This window comes from Salvelinus sp. IW2-2015, linkage group LG20 (genome assembly GCF_002910315.2).
Source record: "Salvelinus sp. IW2-2015 linkage group LG20, ASM291031v2, whole genome shotgun sequence".
Taxonomy (NCBI): Eukaryota; Metazoa; Chordata; class Actinopteri; order Salmoniformes; family Salmonidae; genus Salvelinus; species Salvelinus sp. IW2-2015.
Window position 1 is genome coordinate 24,993,416 of NC_036860.1, and position 15,383 is coordinate 25,008,798.

The 15,383-nt window shown below is 42.7% G+C and overlaps 1 protein-coding gene across 1 annotated transcript in view; it reads left to right on the forward strand.

Annotated features, from left to right (window-relative positions):
- Positions 1 to 9,878: 9,878 nt before the first annotated feature.
- LOC111981303 (long-chain-fatty-acid--CoA ligase 6-like) overlaps positions 9,879 to 15,383 on the forward strand; it is a 29,314-nt gene continuing 23,809 nt past the window's right edge. Inside the window, 6 exon segments of the mRNA XM_024012520.2 lie at positions 9,879 to 10,094; positions 10,737 to 10,854; positions 11,550 to 11,614; positions 12,238 to 12,339; positions 12,566 to 12,665; positions 13,449 to 13,627. Coding sequence (XP_023868288.2) covers positions 9,900 to 10,094; positions 10,737 to 10,854; positions 11,550 to 11,614; positions 12,238 to 12,339; positions 12,566 to 12,665; positions 13,449 to 13,627 — 759 coding nt within the window. The 5' untranslated portion in view covers positions 9,879 to 9,899.

Here is a 15,383-nt window from a genome sequence, read left to right on the forward strand (position 1 = left end):
AAACTGTTGGGTTGTCAACATTTGCATTACAGCTATTGTGCGCTGTCAAAAGTCATCGTCATGCGTAATGCATTGTTTTAACATCTGAGGTAGGCTACTAAACATAGTCCATGAGCCAGACCCCCCGGATTTGGTCTATTGGGTTCACTTAGGGCGACGATGTTTCATAGTAACTTTTATGAAGGTCTATGTCCCTAGAGTTGGAAAATGTGCAATAGCAGAGCAGAAATGACAGCTTTCTGTGTGTTATCACTCTTTCTTTCATCCCTCCATCCCAGAAATTTTTCCCATAGGGATTTTACCCCATGACAAACAATGTCAATATACAACAAGTTATTGCTCAGTTATACCCTGTAATCATATATCATTGGAAAGCTTAGATTCACAGCTATCCATCAGACACATTTTCGGGAATGTTCAGGTCAACAGAACTCTAACCTTGGACCTCTAGGGTACATATCAGAATTACCTGTACAAATTCCTTTACAAAGGAAACCCTGACACATTTTAAACTTTGTTTGACAAGTGGTTCTGAAAGATCATGAAATTACCTTTCAAATGATATAAAGCACCAGATACAACTATTGTTTAAATAGCCCATATTGTGCCATTGAAATAAGAATGTTGGAAGCTTGGCCATAGAATTCCATGTAATGGGGCAGCTATGTTTTTGGATTCTAACTTTGGTGATAGAGGCACCAAATTACACACACACAGCTAGAACAGGGTTTAAAACACACACACACACACACACATTAACCCTACATAAACTTTTTTCCAATATGGCCGCCAAACAACTCAATGGGATCTTATTGGACAATTTCGCATGACCATACCTGTATGAAATATAATTGTAGCATGCCCCAAAATATCTTAAAATGTTCATAGTGATGTAAAATATCTGGCACACCTGGCTCATTTGGATGTGTATTCTACATCACTATGAACACTTTAAAGGTCAAATGTAGCCGTTTTAATCACCATATCAAATCATTTCTTGGTAACATTTAAGTACCTTATTGTGATTGTTTTAAATTAAAACGATCAAAAAGAAAACATTTAGCTTCTTAGCAAAGGGCAATTTCTCAAGCAGAAATGTTGCTACGACTGTCTGGGAGTGGTTTGAGTGGAGAGAGGAAACTGAAAATTAGCTGTTATTGGCAGTGAGGTTTGGAACTCTCTTTCTTGTTGGTCTATTAACAAATGTATCGCATGGTGATGTCACCATGGAAGGACAAAACTCCATCCCACCAAACCAGGCTGAAATTTCAGGCAGTCTTTTCAAACAGCTCTTACAATAAAATAACATTTTCACAATTTCACAGTATTATTCCAAACTCATAGTGTGGAAATATATATAAAACACAGTAAAATCCCATTTCGAACTGCACTGGACCTTTAAGATATAATTGGGAATACTACAATTATTTCATACAGACATGGCCATGCGAAATTGTCCAATAAGAGCCCATTGAGTTGTTTGGCAGCCATATTGGGAAAATGCTTCTGTGCGGTTGATACATGAATTCTGTGATATTTTTTAAACCCTGTTCTAGCTGTGTGTGTGTAATTTGGTGCCTCTATCACCAAAGTTAGAATCCAAAAACATAGCTGCCCCATTACATGGAATTCTAAGTTTCCAACATTCTAATGTTGATGGCACAATAATGTTGATGTTGATGTCTAATGTTGATGCCGATTTTCTAGCAGCTGATGCTTCCAACGTTGGTTATGTTATATATCATTTGAAAGGTAATTTCATGACCTTTCAGAACCACGTGTCAAACAAAGTTTAAAAATATTTACAGGTTTCTTTTTTAAAGCAATTTTTACAGGTAATTCTGATATGTACCCTAGAGGCCGATGGTCAAAGTTCTGTTGACCTGAACATGAAGAAAAATGTGTCTGGATGGATAGCTATCTTTCCAAATATATATGATTAAAGGGTATAAGTGAGCAAGAACTTGTTGTATATTCAATTGTTTCGTTATTGGGTAAAATTCCTATGGGAAAAATGAATGGGATGGAGGGATGAATGAGAGATGAGACATCGTCACCCCAAGTGAGACCGACCAACCCCCCTGGCTCATGGACTAACAGGTAAACCTATTATTTTCCCCCCTCTTAATAATTCAGAGGATGAGCCCATCACAGAGTTACAGACTGAGAAAGCGTATATGAGTGCTTCTCAGTTGAAAAGTTTGGCAAAAATGCAGTATCTTTCTGAACATTGTAGACTACATTTATAAATCAGCCTACAATTGAATGACTTTTTATGTCTTCATGGAACCTAGCTAGGCTATAGCCTATTTAGTGAATGTTATACTATACCAGTGGTAGTTTAGTGTTATTTAGAAACATTGCATGAGAAGAGTGGGGATAATATCAAGCATAAAACCTTTAGCCGTTACCCTATCAGCTAGATTTGGCCCCCGTACAGTAGGCTATGCTACTGTACATGTCTGAGGTGTTCATTTACAGGTTCATATTTACAGTATGTAAGTGCATTCCAAGTTTAAAGAGAGGAAATGATATGATATTTACATGCTGGAATCTCATATAATCCATCACATTAATTATATTAATGGATGGATATTGCCTCACGCAGACAGTTGTGAGTGTTATGAAGAGTAGGGGTGGATGGTGTGGATGTTCCAGCATCCCAAGCATTCCCATTGCTTTAATGTCGGTTATTGGACTGCATTGGCAAAATGGAAAGTGCTGAACAAGGGTTACGTCCTCTCCTGATGCACCGCATGCTTTACTAGGTATCTTTAGATCAGTCTTAAAGGCACTCAAAAACGTGATTTTCTTGTGTATTATATATATTTCAACACTATGAGGTTGGAATAATACCACGAAATTGTGAAAATGATGAAGAGCGGTTTGAAAAGACGGCCTGAATTTTCCGCCTGTTTTGGTGGGATGGAGTTTTAGCCTGCCTGGGTGACATCACTAGGCGGTCAATTAGTTAATAGACCAATAAGAAAGAGAGTTCCAAACCTCTCTGCCAATAACAGCTAGTTTACCCCGCTCCGACCACAACCACAAAGACAGTCCTAGCTAAATTCTTGCTTGAGAAATTACTCTTTGCTAAGAAGCTATTGTTGTTTCTTTTTGACCATTTTAAGTGAAAAAAAAAAACGTACTCAATTGTTACAAAGAAACAATTTAATATTTAGATAAAAACGTCTGCATTTGTCACGTCCTGACCATAGTTCTTGTGTGTTTTGCTTGTTTAGTGTTGGTCAGGACGTGAGCTGGGTGGGCATTCTATGTTGTGTGTCTAGTTTGTCTGTTTCTGTGTTCAGCCTGATATGGTTCTCAATCAGAGGCAGCTGTCAATCGTTGTCCCTGATTGAGAATCATATATAGGTGGCTTGTTTTGTGTTGGGGATTGTGGGTGGTTGTCTTCTGTCTTTGTGTTCTGCACCAGATAGGACTGTCTCGGTTTTCACATTTGTTATTTTTGTATTTTGTATAGTGTTCACGTTATTGTCTCTTCTTTATTAAATCATGTTGAACACTAGCCGCGCTGCATTTTGGTCCTCTCCTTCACCCCAGGAAGAAAGCCGTTACAGCATTGGACCATTAACTAGAAAAACCATTGCCTGACATCCCCCATCTCTTTTAAAATGACTCATTGATCTGCTCACCGTATGACTCAGTCCTGTATGTTCGTATGTTAATGTGTTTGATTGAGTCTGCACTGTATGTGCGTGTATGTTTTGGGATCCTGAGTGGCACAGCGGTCTGCTAGAGGCCTCACCACAGACCCGAGTTTGATCCTGGGCTGTATCACAACCGGCCGTGAGTCCCATAGCGCGGCGCACTATTGGCCCAGCGTCGCCCGGGTTAGTGGAGGGTTTAGCCAGGGTAGGCCGTCATTGTAAATAACAATTTGTTCTTAACTGACTAACTAGTTAAATAAAGGTTCAATTGAAAAAAAAATTAATGTTAGCTTTTAAACTTGCATGTGTGTGTTTCTTTTTGTGCTGAGGTCTCCGTGTGTGTGTGTGTGTGTGTGTGGTACATACAATATTTATCATTTGCTGGAGGAACGGAAGCCCTGTGGGTTTAGGGAGGGCGGAGGAGAGAGAAGGGGGGGGGGGGGAGTGAGATAGAATAGCTGGAACGTTTGCTGAAGGTGGTGTGATACGGTGGCCAGCCAGGCACAAACTAAGCCAAATGCGCTTCTCCTTTCCCCCCATCGCTTCCCTTGCTGAGCATAATCTCCCAGCGGTGGGAGGTAATCAAAGGTTTGTAAGAGGGCAAAGTAAGATCTGCCTGGGGGCCCAGACACCACAGACACAACCACACAGACTGACGGGTTACTGCGCTGCCCTTGTAAGTCTTCACTACCAGAGTCTAGTGTGCCTTGCTTCCTTATTAATGCAGCTGCTTTCCTGTGCATTGATGTTGAACCAACCCTTTTAAAGCACCCTCCACAACTTGCCTTTTGTCTTAATCAACGGGATTCTCCATGTGTCGTTAGCCTAGAACGCAGCCAGTGCACTCACATGGAGTGCGTGGATGTGCGCAGCACGCATAAGAACATGGGCTTATTGTGACTGTGGTGTTTGCGGAGGTGACACTGTTGAGATAAAATGACTGGATGGTCGCAAGCGCGAGAGAGAAGAGAGAGAGAGAGAGAGAGAGAGAGAGAGAGAGAGAGAGAGAGAGGAGAGAGAGAGAGAGAGAGAGAGAGAGAGAGAGAGAGAGAGAGAGAGAGAAAGGAAAGAGAAGAGAGAGAGAGAGAGAGAGAGAGAGAAGAGAGAGAGAGAGAGAGAGAGAGAGAGAGAGAGAGAAGAGAGAGAGAAGAGGAGAGAGAGAGAGAGAGAGAGAGAGAGAGAGAGAGAGAGAGAGAGAGAGAGAGAGAGAGAGAGAGAGAGAGAGAGAGAGAGAGAGAGAGAGAGAGAGAGAGAGAGAGAGAGAGAGCAGAGAGAGACGAGAAGACAGACAGACAGACAGACAGACAGACAGACAGAACAGACAGACAGAACAGACAGACAGACAGACAGACAGACAGACAGACAGACAGACAGACAGACAGACAGCACAGACAGACAGACAGACAGACAGACAGACAGACAGACAGACTAGACAGACAGACAAGAGAGAGCGAGGTGACTTTAAATAGAAAAGGCAGAGCGGGGGGGGGCGGGGGGGGGGTACTTGTGTGTATCCGTCTCTGTACTAATAGGCCATAATCTCATGGCAGAATAGCCTAATTGTTGGTGACGCTCTGCAGATGGGGAGAGGGGGCGGGACTCAGGCCTCTGAGGTTAGTGTGGTCAGCCAATACCTTCCGTTCCCAACCCTTACGCTACCGGTAGGTTACATGTACAGTATCCAAGGATTCAGAATAGACACAGTAGGCCTACATATGGAAAGAAACAGTACATCTTGGGAAAATCAGTGGTGGAAAAAGTTCCCAGTTGTCATACTTGAGTAAAAGTATAGATATCTTAATAGAAAATGACTCAAGTAAAAGTTAAAGTCACCCAGTAAAATACTACTTGAGTAAAAGTCAAAGTATTTGGTTCTAAATTTGCTTAAGAATCAAAAGTAAATGTAATTTCAAAAATATACTTCAGTATGAAAAGTAAAAGTATACATCATTTCTAATTCCTTATATTACGCAAAGCAGACGGCACCATTTTGTTGTTTTGAAAATGTACGGATAGCCAGGGGCACACACTCAGACATCTTTTACAAATGATGCATTTGTGTTTAGTGAGTCTGCCAGATCCGAGGCAGTAGGGATGACCAGGTGTTCTCTTGATATGTGCATGAATTTGACAGTTTTCCTGTCCTGCTAAGCATTCTAAATGTAACAAGTGCTTTTGGGTTTCAGGGAAAACATATGGAGTAAAAAGTACATTATTTTTACGACTTAAGTAGTACATTAAAGTATTTTGGCTTAAAAGTACTCTACACCACTGGTGTTCCTAATGTTTGGTATACTCAGTGTATATCTTGCTGTCTGTGTACCCCTCCAACCACAAATATCATGAGCTCACTGTGTCCCTAATGACCCAAATTAGGCTGTGTTAGACGACTTATGTGATTGGTCCATCTGATCAAGGTCATTATTGTTGATGATGACGATGTGGTGGATCAGGAAGTGATGGTTGCCTGAGCAGCTCTTCCACTGTCCTCTGCCCAGTAGTACTCTTCCTAGGCTAAAGATAGCTGGCTCTGACCTGTGTGTGAGTGATCCTCTGCTAGCCTAGCATAGGGACAGGTTACAATAGGACAAAGAGTGCAGAGAAGGGACACCGCCTCTTGGATGAGAGGATAGGCTAACCCTCTAACAATGAGACAGATGCAATCTGGTGATGGGCTGCCATCAATAATGGAAGGGTCTACAACTGTTATCCTCCTGGTTTACAACCAAGCGTTCTTACTCTCCAACTGGGGTCATGACTTTCTCGAAGGTTGATTGGGTATTTGACTTCTGTATTCCACCTGGACAGCGTTTAGCCTAGTCTGAGGCTGATATGGTTCCTCAGATAGCCTAGCCTCATCTGGTCACCGTAGGACAGGTAGCCTAACATACAGCAGGTTATGTTCTGTTACCGCTTAGTGCTCAGCAGGCCTCAACTCTGGTGCTGAACAGACTGGGACACATCACAACCATGCTACCTCAACATAGCCTACTATGTGTTTCATTGGAAAGGTTCAGTTAAGGGTTAGATCAGAATGTTTCTCAAATTACACTACTAGGCCTATAAAGTCTCTCTCAAGTTTTTGTAAACACTTTACATTGTAGGCAATCCATATCCTTGTGATTCATTTTGGCCTTACCTGTTTGTCTGTGGTTTTTCATGCTTAGTATGTGTGTATAATGGCAGGTGTAGCTCTGCTCTTAGATCTACCTGGCAGCAGTGGCATAAAGGGTTAAGTTGAAATATTTTGTGTTAAGTTGAAATATTTTAAAGTACTACTTCAGTATTTTGGGGAGTATCTGTATTTTACTTTACTACTTATATTTTTGACAACTTTTACTTTTACTCCACTACATTCCTATAGAAAATAAACAACTTTTTACTCCATACATTTTCCTTGACACCCAAAAGTACTCGTTACATTTTGAATGCTTAGCAGGACAGGAAAATGGTCCACTTATCACGAGAACACGTGGTCATCCCTACTGCCTCTGATCTGATGGACTCACTAAACACAAATGCATCGTTTGTAAATGATGTCTGAGAGTTGGTGTGTGCCCCTGTCGAGCCGTAAATAAAAAAAACAAGAAAATGGTGTCGTCTGCTTTGCTCACTATAAGGAATTTGAAATTTACATTTTACATTTTAGTCATTTAGCAGACGCTCTTATCCAGAGCGACTTACAGTAGAGTGCATACATTTTATTACATTTTTACATACTGAGACAAGGATATCCCTACCGGCCAAGAGCAGACGATCTTATCCAGAGCGACTTACAGTAGAGTGCATACATTGTATTACAATATATATATATATATATATTTATTTTTTTTGTCTTTCGTTTTTTTTTTTTTACCTATTTTTTATTATTATTATTATTATTATTATTATTAAAAAAAAAATTTACATACTGAGAAATGATTTATACTTTTGATTCTTAAGTATATTTGAGCAATTACATTTACTTTTGATACTTCAGTACGTTTAGAACCAAATACTTTTAGAATTTTACTCAAGTATAACAATTGGGTACTTTTCCCACAACTGCCTGGCAGTATAATTCACCCTCATCAAGGCTGAAAAACCCCCACCAGAGATAGATATCGGACAGAGACAGAGTTCTAGCCTAATACTAACACAGCAACTGAAACAAGGAAGGTCAGGATGGTATAGAATTGCAATGTCTGTCAAATAAATTGCCATAAAAAGCACCATGTACCACATACCACTATGAGCAATACTAGTATTACCATAATGTTGCACATGACTCATCACTGCAACCTTGCTGTGGCCTTTCAATAGAGATGGTACTGAACCATAGGGATGTAGTTAAAAACACTCACAGGATATGTAGAGTCTACGTGTGTGAATGTGTCAGTTTTGTAGTGACAGAAGAGGAAGTGTGGCCTGTTCTGTTCTGGTAGATGGTTGATTCACATGGTGGCTACTGTAACTGTCATTTCTGATGTCTCTCTCTGCTGCATCGTGAACCAAGAACGAGGAAGTGATTGTGATTGGCTGGGCTTGTGGTTCTGTGTGACTCATACCATTAGGGAAGAAACACAAATTCAGCATTTCAACCGTCTACCAACCAACCATACAGAATAATGTATATGATTCAGTGTTATTCAGTAATGTATATCTTAAGATAGCTAGGTGGGACAAAAACATGCCTAAGTAATAGTAAGTACATTTTTCCTCAATAAGGTAGCTATCAGCAAAGTCAGCAAAAAGTCAACTGCGAGTGTTAGTTCACGAAAGGGGTAAAGAGAGGGTGTGATGGGAGGGGTGCTGTCGGATTATTTAAGATACTCTTTGAAGAGGTAGGGTTTCAGATGTTTTCGGAAGCTGGTTCAGGGGGAAGCTGGTTCCACTATTGGGGTGCCAGGACAGAGAAGAGCTTTGACTGGGCTAGGCGGGAGCTGTCCTCCTGTAAATGTGTGTAGGGGGGGCAAGATACCAGACGTGGCAGGATGGAGTGCTCGGGTTGGGTAGGCTTTAAGCATAGCCTGAAGTTAGGGAGGGGCAGTTCCTCTTGCTGCTCATCCAAGCTGGGCTGACTTCCAGGCTGATATATCTGCCTGGTATGCAGAGATGCGTGTCGCCACCTGGATGTCAGAAAGGGGGAAGGAGAAAAGTAGTTCTAGTGCTGCACTATACGATAAATACTTTATATAAAGTGCAGTGAAAAAGTATTTCCCCCCTTTCTGATTTTCTCTATTTTTGCATTTTTTTGATTCTGATAGTAATCAGATCTTCAACCAAAACCTAATATTAGATAAAGGGAATCTGAGTTTACAAATAACAAAAAAGGGTGTACTTATTTTACATATTTAATTAACAAACGACACCCAATTTCCCTGTGTGAAAAAGTAATTGCCTCCTTACACTCAATAACTGGTTGTGCCACCTTTAGCTGCAATGACGGCAACCAAATGCTTCCTGTAGTTGTTGATCAGTCTCACATTACTGTGGAGGAATTTTGGCCCACTCTTGCATGCAGAACTGCATTAACTCAGCAACATTTGTGCGGTTTCAAGCATGAACTGCATATTTCAAGTCCTGCCACAACAACTCAATTGGGATTAGGTCTAGATCTAATCCAAAACTTCAAATTTATTGCTTTTTAACCATTTTCATGTAGACTTGATTGTGTGTTTTGGGTCATTGTCTTGCTGCATGACCCAGCTACACTTGAGCTACAGCTCACAGACGGATGGCCTGACATTCTCCTGTAGAATTTTCTGATACAGAGTAGAATTTATGGTTCCTTCTATTAAGGTAAGTTGTCCAGGTCCTGAGGCAGCAAAGCATCCCCAAACCATCACACTACCACCACCATGCTTGACCGTTGGTACGAGGTTCTTACTGTGGAATACAGTGTTTTGTTTTCGCCACACATAATGGGACCAATCTCGTCCAAAAAGTTCTCAAGTTTGCCAAAAATTCACCTGGAAGCACCTGGATGATCATCAAGACTCTTGGAAGAATGTTCTATGGACAGATGAGTCCCATAATGCCTGGCAAAAACCAAACACTGCATTCCACAGTAATACCAAAGGTCCAGCATGGTGGTGGTAGTGTGATGGTTTGGGGATGCTTTGCTGCCTCAGGACCTGGACGACTCTCTCTGCCTTTCCTTTTCACTTACTCTCCTCTCGACCCTTCTGTCCCCCCCCCCCCCCCCCCCCTCCCACCCCCGAGTTGAGTTCCACCCTGATAGAGAGGATGCAGGCCCAGGAGCTAATGAGCAATCTACGGCTGCCTGAGCTGGACGAGTTAACCCAGTTCTTCCGCTCCCTGCCCACCTCCACGCTGGTGGGAATTGGTGCTCTGACTGCTGTGCTGGCCTACTGGCTGGCCACACGGCCACGCGCCATCTCTTCTCCCTGCAACCTCCGGCACCAGTCTGAGGAAGTGCTGGTAAGCCAGAGATACGATGCGATCAGAGGAGGCTGGTGGGAGGAGCTATAGGATGACTGGCTCAGTGTAATGGCTGGAATGGAGTCAAACGTTCTTTCCAAGCGTTTGATGTGTTTCGTACCATTCCATGTATTCCATTACAGCTGTTACAATGAGCCGGTCCTCATATAGCTCCTCCCATCAGCCTCCTCTGGATGCGATACTCCACCTCGGCCCGTATTCACAAAGTGTCTCAGAGAAGGTGTGCTGATCTCGGGTCAGTTTTGCCTTTTAGATCATAAGGAATAATACAGGATGTACCTGATCCTAGACCAGCAATCTGAGACACTTTGTGAATATAGGCTCTGGGCACCAGGGCAGCACACAACAAAGGGGGCTGACTAAGACATAAAACCCCACAGAGGTTTACCTGAGGGTTAACACAATACCACTGTTACACCCACTCCATTTACCCTCATACACACATCATCACATCCTCACGTAAGTAAGAGAATAAAGGGTAACATTTTGGTCATCGAACCTACTGTATATTTGGACCACATTCAGAAATAGTAATGTTTTTACTTTGGTGTGTGTCTGTGTGTGTGTGTGTGTGTGTGTTCCCTAGCCTCATTGTGTCTATCTCCCCCTGTCGGTCTCTAGCATGAAGATGGGGGTCGCAGGTCCATGCTGGGGGACAGCCCCAATAAGCTGCTGGCACACTACCATGAGGATGCCAAGACCATGTACGAGGTGTTCCAGAGAGGCCTCCACATAGCCGGTGTGTACACACAAGCACACACACACACGCACGCACGCACACACCCACGCACGCACGCACGCACGCACGCATGCACACGCGCGCGCACACACACACAAACACACATACTCTTACATGTGCAGACACAGTCGCAGACAGACAGACAGCATGTGTGCACACATGCACACACACTAGCACTTACTCAGACCACAGTGTCTGCATGAATGTCACATACGGTACATGCACACAAACATGTTTTTTTTGTGTGCATGTGGTCTGAGTAATATACCCAGACATTGACATTGTGGTCCGACAAAGTGATGGTGGCCTGCCTGTGTGGTCTGTCTGTGTGAGTGAAAAAGTGCCATCTAGGTTATCATGTCAACCGAGCGTGTGGGAATTAGTGTGTGAGGCCTAAAGTTAAACTGCAGACAGACTAGACCGTATATAAAGTAGATAGTATCTCTCTATATCTGGTTCTGAATGGGCTGAATGACCAATGCTGAGGTCCAACAGTCATGTTATTGTTAGTACACAGTGAAGAGATTGCTGAAGAGAACAAAATAAAAGGAATAGATAGCGGAATCAAAATGTACTGTACATGCGATACAACATAGGTGTCAGTCAAGAACTTCTGTGTTTTCATGTGATCGTTTGGGGGTTTCTGTGTTTTCGTTTTTCCCCCCTGACTCATCCTGTTGTTGTATTGTCTCTAGGTGATGGACCTTGTTTAGGCTCCCGGCTACCCGACCAGCCTTACAAGTGGCTGTCTTATAAAGAGGTAAGCACACAGTAGAACTACCTTTTGTACAGAACACTGAAGCACAAGAGCAGCTCTCTGCTTTGCATACAGGCTCTGTGTGGTCTATTCCTTCATAGGGCTAGTGTAATCTATAGCTCTGTGTGTAACTCACTCCTTGTGGTTTGTATTGCATTTGGAGGTGTGGCATATGGCGTCTCGACAGATCCACAGGTTCAGTTTACAGTCTCCCCTACCTCAAGGAGAGACGTCTGCTACTACTCAAACCTCTGTAGTAACACAGAGTTGAATTTGAAGTTGATTTACACTAAAGCTTTCTGTACAACTACTGAAATACTGTCCTTTTTACACACACATTTGAAGGGATTTTGGCTTCCAAACACAATCAGAAGTGAGGAATTCATTTTCAGCATTCTGTGTATGGAATTCTTTAATAGTATTTTCTCCTCGATGTTACTGAAAGGGATTTATTTAGGAGGCTTATAAACGCTTCAGCATTGGAATGCTGCAGCTGGATGGATTCTGCTCCAAATTTGAATCTATGACATCATGAGAATTGAACAGAGGATAGTATGTTTCTCTTTTATACTGGCATATTTCTCGTTTCCCAATATGCTCAGCTGCTATTTATTTTTCACTTCCAGGTCACGACCCGGGCGGAGCACTTGGGGTCGGGGCTGCTAAGCCAGGGCTGCACGCCGAGCCCAGATCAGTTCATCGGAGTGTTTGCACAGAACAGGCCAGAGGTGAGGTCATCATCACGGCGAGACACTGTGTGTGCGTCTCAAATGGCACCCTATTCTCCACATAATGCACTATATAGGGAATAGGGTGCCATTTGGGATGACATCTGATTCACAAATGTTTTGACGTGACGTACAGTCTAACAGCCCCGACTGCTCATGTAGAGGCTTTTTTATTCTCTTTATGGCGAGGCTGACCTCCTCTTGACCTGTCTGTCTGTACTTGCAGTGGATCATTTCGGAGCTGGCCTGCTACACCTACTCTATGGTGGTGGTGCCTCTGTATGACACACTAGGGCCTGATGCCATACGGTACATCATTAACACTGGTAAGACTAGCAGCTTTCTGAGGTGTGTGTCCCAAGTGGCACCCTATTCCCTACACTGTTCACCTATGGGCCCTGGTCAAAAGTAGTGCACTACACAGGGAACAGGGAGCCATTTGGGACTGAAACTTGCTGTAAGTGTACTGCTGTCTACTCTATTCGCCCAAACCAATAGATCTTAGAATGTTCCTTTTGGTTTCATGGCCCAGTTCTTTTAATTATTTTCTTGATCAAGTTGCGTTGGCGATGTCATGAAACACATACTACCTATAGATGTGTCTGAAAAGATCAAAAACTTTGACACTCAGCCTTCCCTTCCTGAATAACAGTTTTACCTTGACCAGAGAATTGTGTTTGGTCGTGTTTAAGTTACACAATCCCCTTAACTCTGCATACTCACTCACAGGAATCAGGCAAGGGCTCACCTTCGCCTTATGCTGCAGGTAATGAGCTCAGCTCAGTGGGTTTGGGAGGGAGCAGGTCTTGAGATCTGTCGTTACATTCTCCTTCTTTCTCCCATGACCTCAGGGCTTTCCATCCTCACACTAGTCAGACAGATAACATTAACTCACTTTCATCATGTTATTCATCATTTCCAATTGCCCCTCAGTGACATAGTGCGTTGGTTTTGGCCCAGTGCCCCAACAGGATTTGTCTCTGCTCCAAGGCCGTGGAAGGGCAATCTGTTTGTAGAGCAGTAGTTAGTTAGCTGTGTGTTTACTAGCTGATTGGATCATGTATGTGTGTTCTAGTTGTTACAAAAGGATCTCGTGTGCTGTCTTTCAGCCGACATCATCACAGTGATCTGCGACAAGCCTGAGAAGGCCCAGGTGCTGCTGGGTAACGTGGAGAGGCAGGACACCCCCGGGCTGAAGAGGATCATCCTCATGGACCCCTTTGAGCCTGCCCTGCTGGAGCAGGGGGAAGGCTGCGGGGTTATCGTCCAGTCCATGCAAGACGTTGAGGTACGTAGGGAGAGTGTAAGGGGGCAGGGGGGATGGGGGAGTAGTGTAAGAGGGTAGGGAGAGAGGAGGGAGGGAGTGGGGAGAGTAGGGGCAGATGGAGATGGGAGGGAGGGACCTCAGATAGGGAGGGAGAGGGGACTCAGCCCAGCTAATGTACTTTACGGAGTGGCTACAGTTCCGGATTTTGTGGCTATTGATACAGATTTCTGCGCAGGTGCAGTATTTTTTTCTTTACCTAGCTGCTACCCACTCTGCTGCCTACTTAGCTTCTGCTCAGTGTTCCCACTGCTCCGCTGCCGCTTCCGCCTCCTTGGCATGAAGGGAGAAACTTTATGTTGTACACTAAAGCAACACCCGCTACGATATGGCAGCATAATTATGAACATTATCATTGGAAATAGTAGGCAGCCGAAAGTAGTAGTTGACAAACGATGTGAGGAATAATACCTCACCGGGTGCCAGGCGATGCAAAACAAGCTCGCCCATTATCAGACTTTGTTTACCGGTCTGGATACACATGCTCGGGTTGCCTAGAACGTTCGGCTGGCCAGAGGTGGAACAGCTAGGTAGCCTACTCGTGCGGTACTTGCATGATCATTGAGATGCAAAATAGCAGTTAGTAGTGCCTATATGTGGTTAAAACACAGATTGTTCTTTTCCCCAATGCAAAACTCAAGTTGGGAGTTACATTCTTTTTTACAGGAACTGGCTAGTGGCTAAAATATGGCAGCAACTATAAAGATTAGCCTAAGAATATAAAGATGATTCACCAAACTATATTTTGAAAGAGGAGGCAAAGTGCTTTAAGCATATGTTTTCATTTCAGTCTTCTCCATCTCCACTAACTGAAGTTAATTGTAAGGATTTTTTTTCCATTAATAGTGTAAAATTAACAGCAATACAGAAAGAGTCAAGTGAAGGCCTAATTACAGACAAAGAACTTCTAGATGCAATTAAAGCCTTCAAGTCTGGGAAAACTCCAGGGCTGGATGGCATACCAGTTGAGGTATAGCAAATATTTTTCGATGTACTCAAAGGTCCATTATTACTGTGTTTTAACCACTCCTACAAAAATGGTAGACTATTATATACTCAGCAAGAAGATTTGATTTCACTATTACTGAAACAGGACCCAGGTGGTAAATATAAAGATCCAGTACACCTAAAAAACTGGAGAGACCTTACACTTCAAAGCCTAGCAAAATGCATAACGCGTAGAATTACAAAGGTATTGTCAGATATTATTCGTCCTATTCAGACAGGTTTTTTACATGGACATTACATTGGAGATTATATAAAACAAGTACAGGAAACAAGGGAACACTATGAACAATCGGGGAAACCAGGCCTGGTATTCATAGATGACTTTGAAAATCCCTTTGATAAAGTACAATTGGAATTTAATTTTGTACAATGGGTTAAAGGTATGAGAAAGTACTTTCTCAGAAAGTTTTACATTGTCAAAAGGAGTGAAACAAGGTTGTTGGCATATCTATTTATTATGGCCATCGAAATGTTAGCTATTAAAATCAGATCCAGCAATAATATCAAAGGGCTAGAAATCCAGGGCTAGAAAACAAATGTGTCATTGTACGATGACGATTCATGTTGTCTTTTAAATCCACAATTTGGATCCCTGCACAGCCTCATAGAGGATCTAGATATTTTTTCTAATCTCTCTGGATTAAAATCGAATGATGATAAGTGCACCATATTACGTATTGGATCTAAAAAAAATTAAACTTTTATATTACTG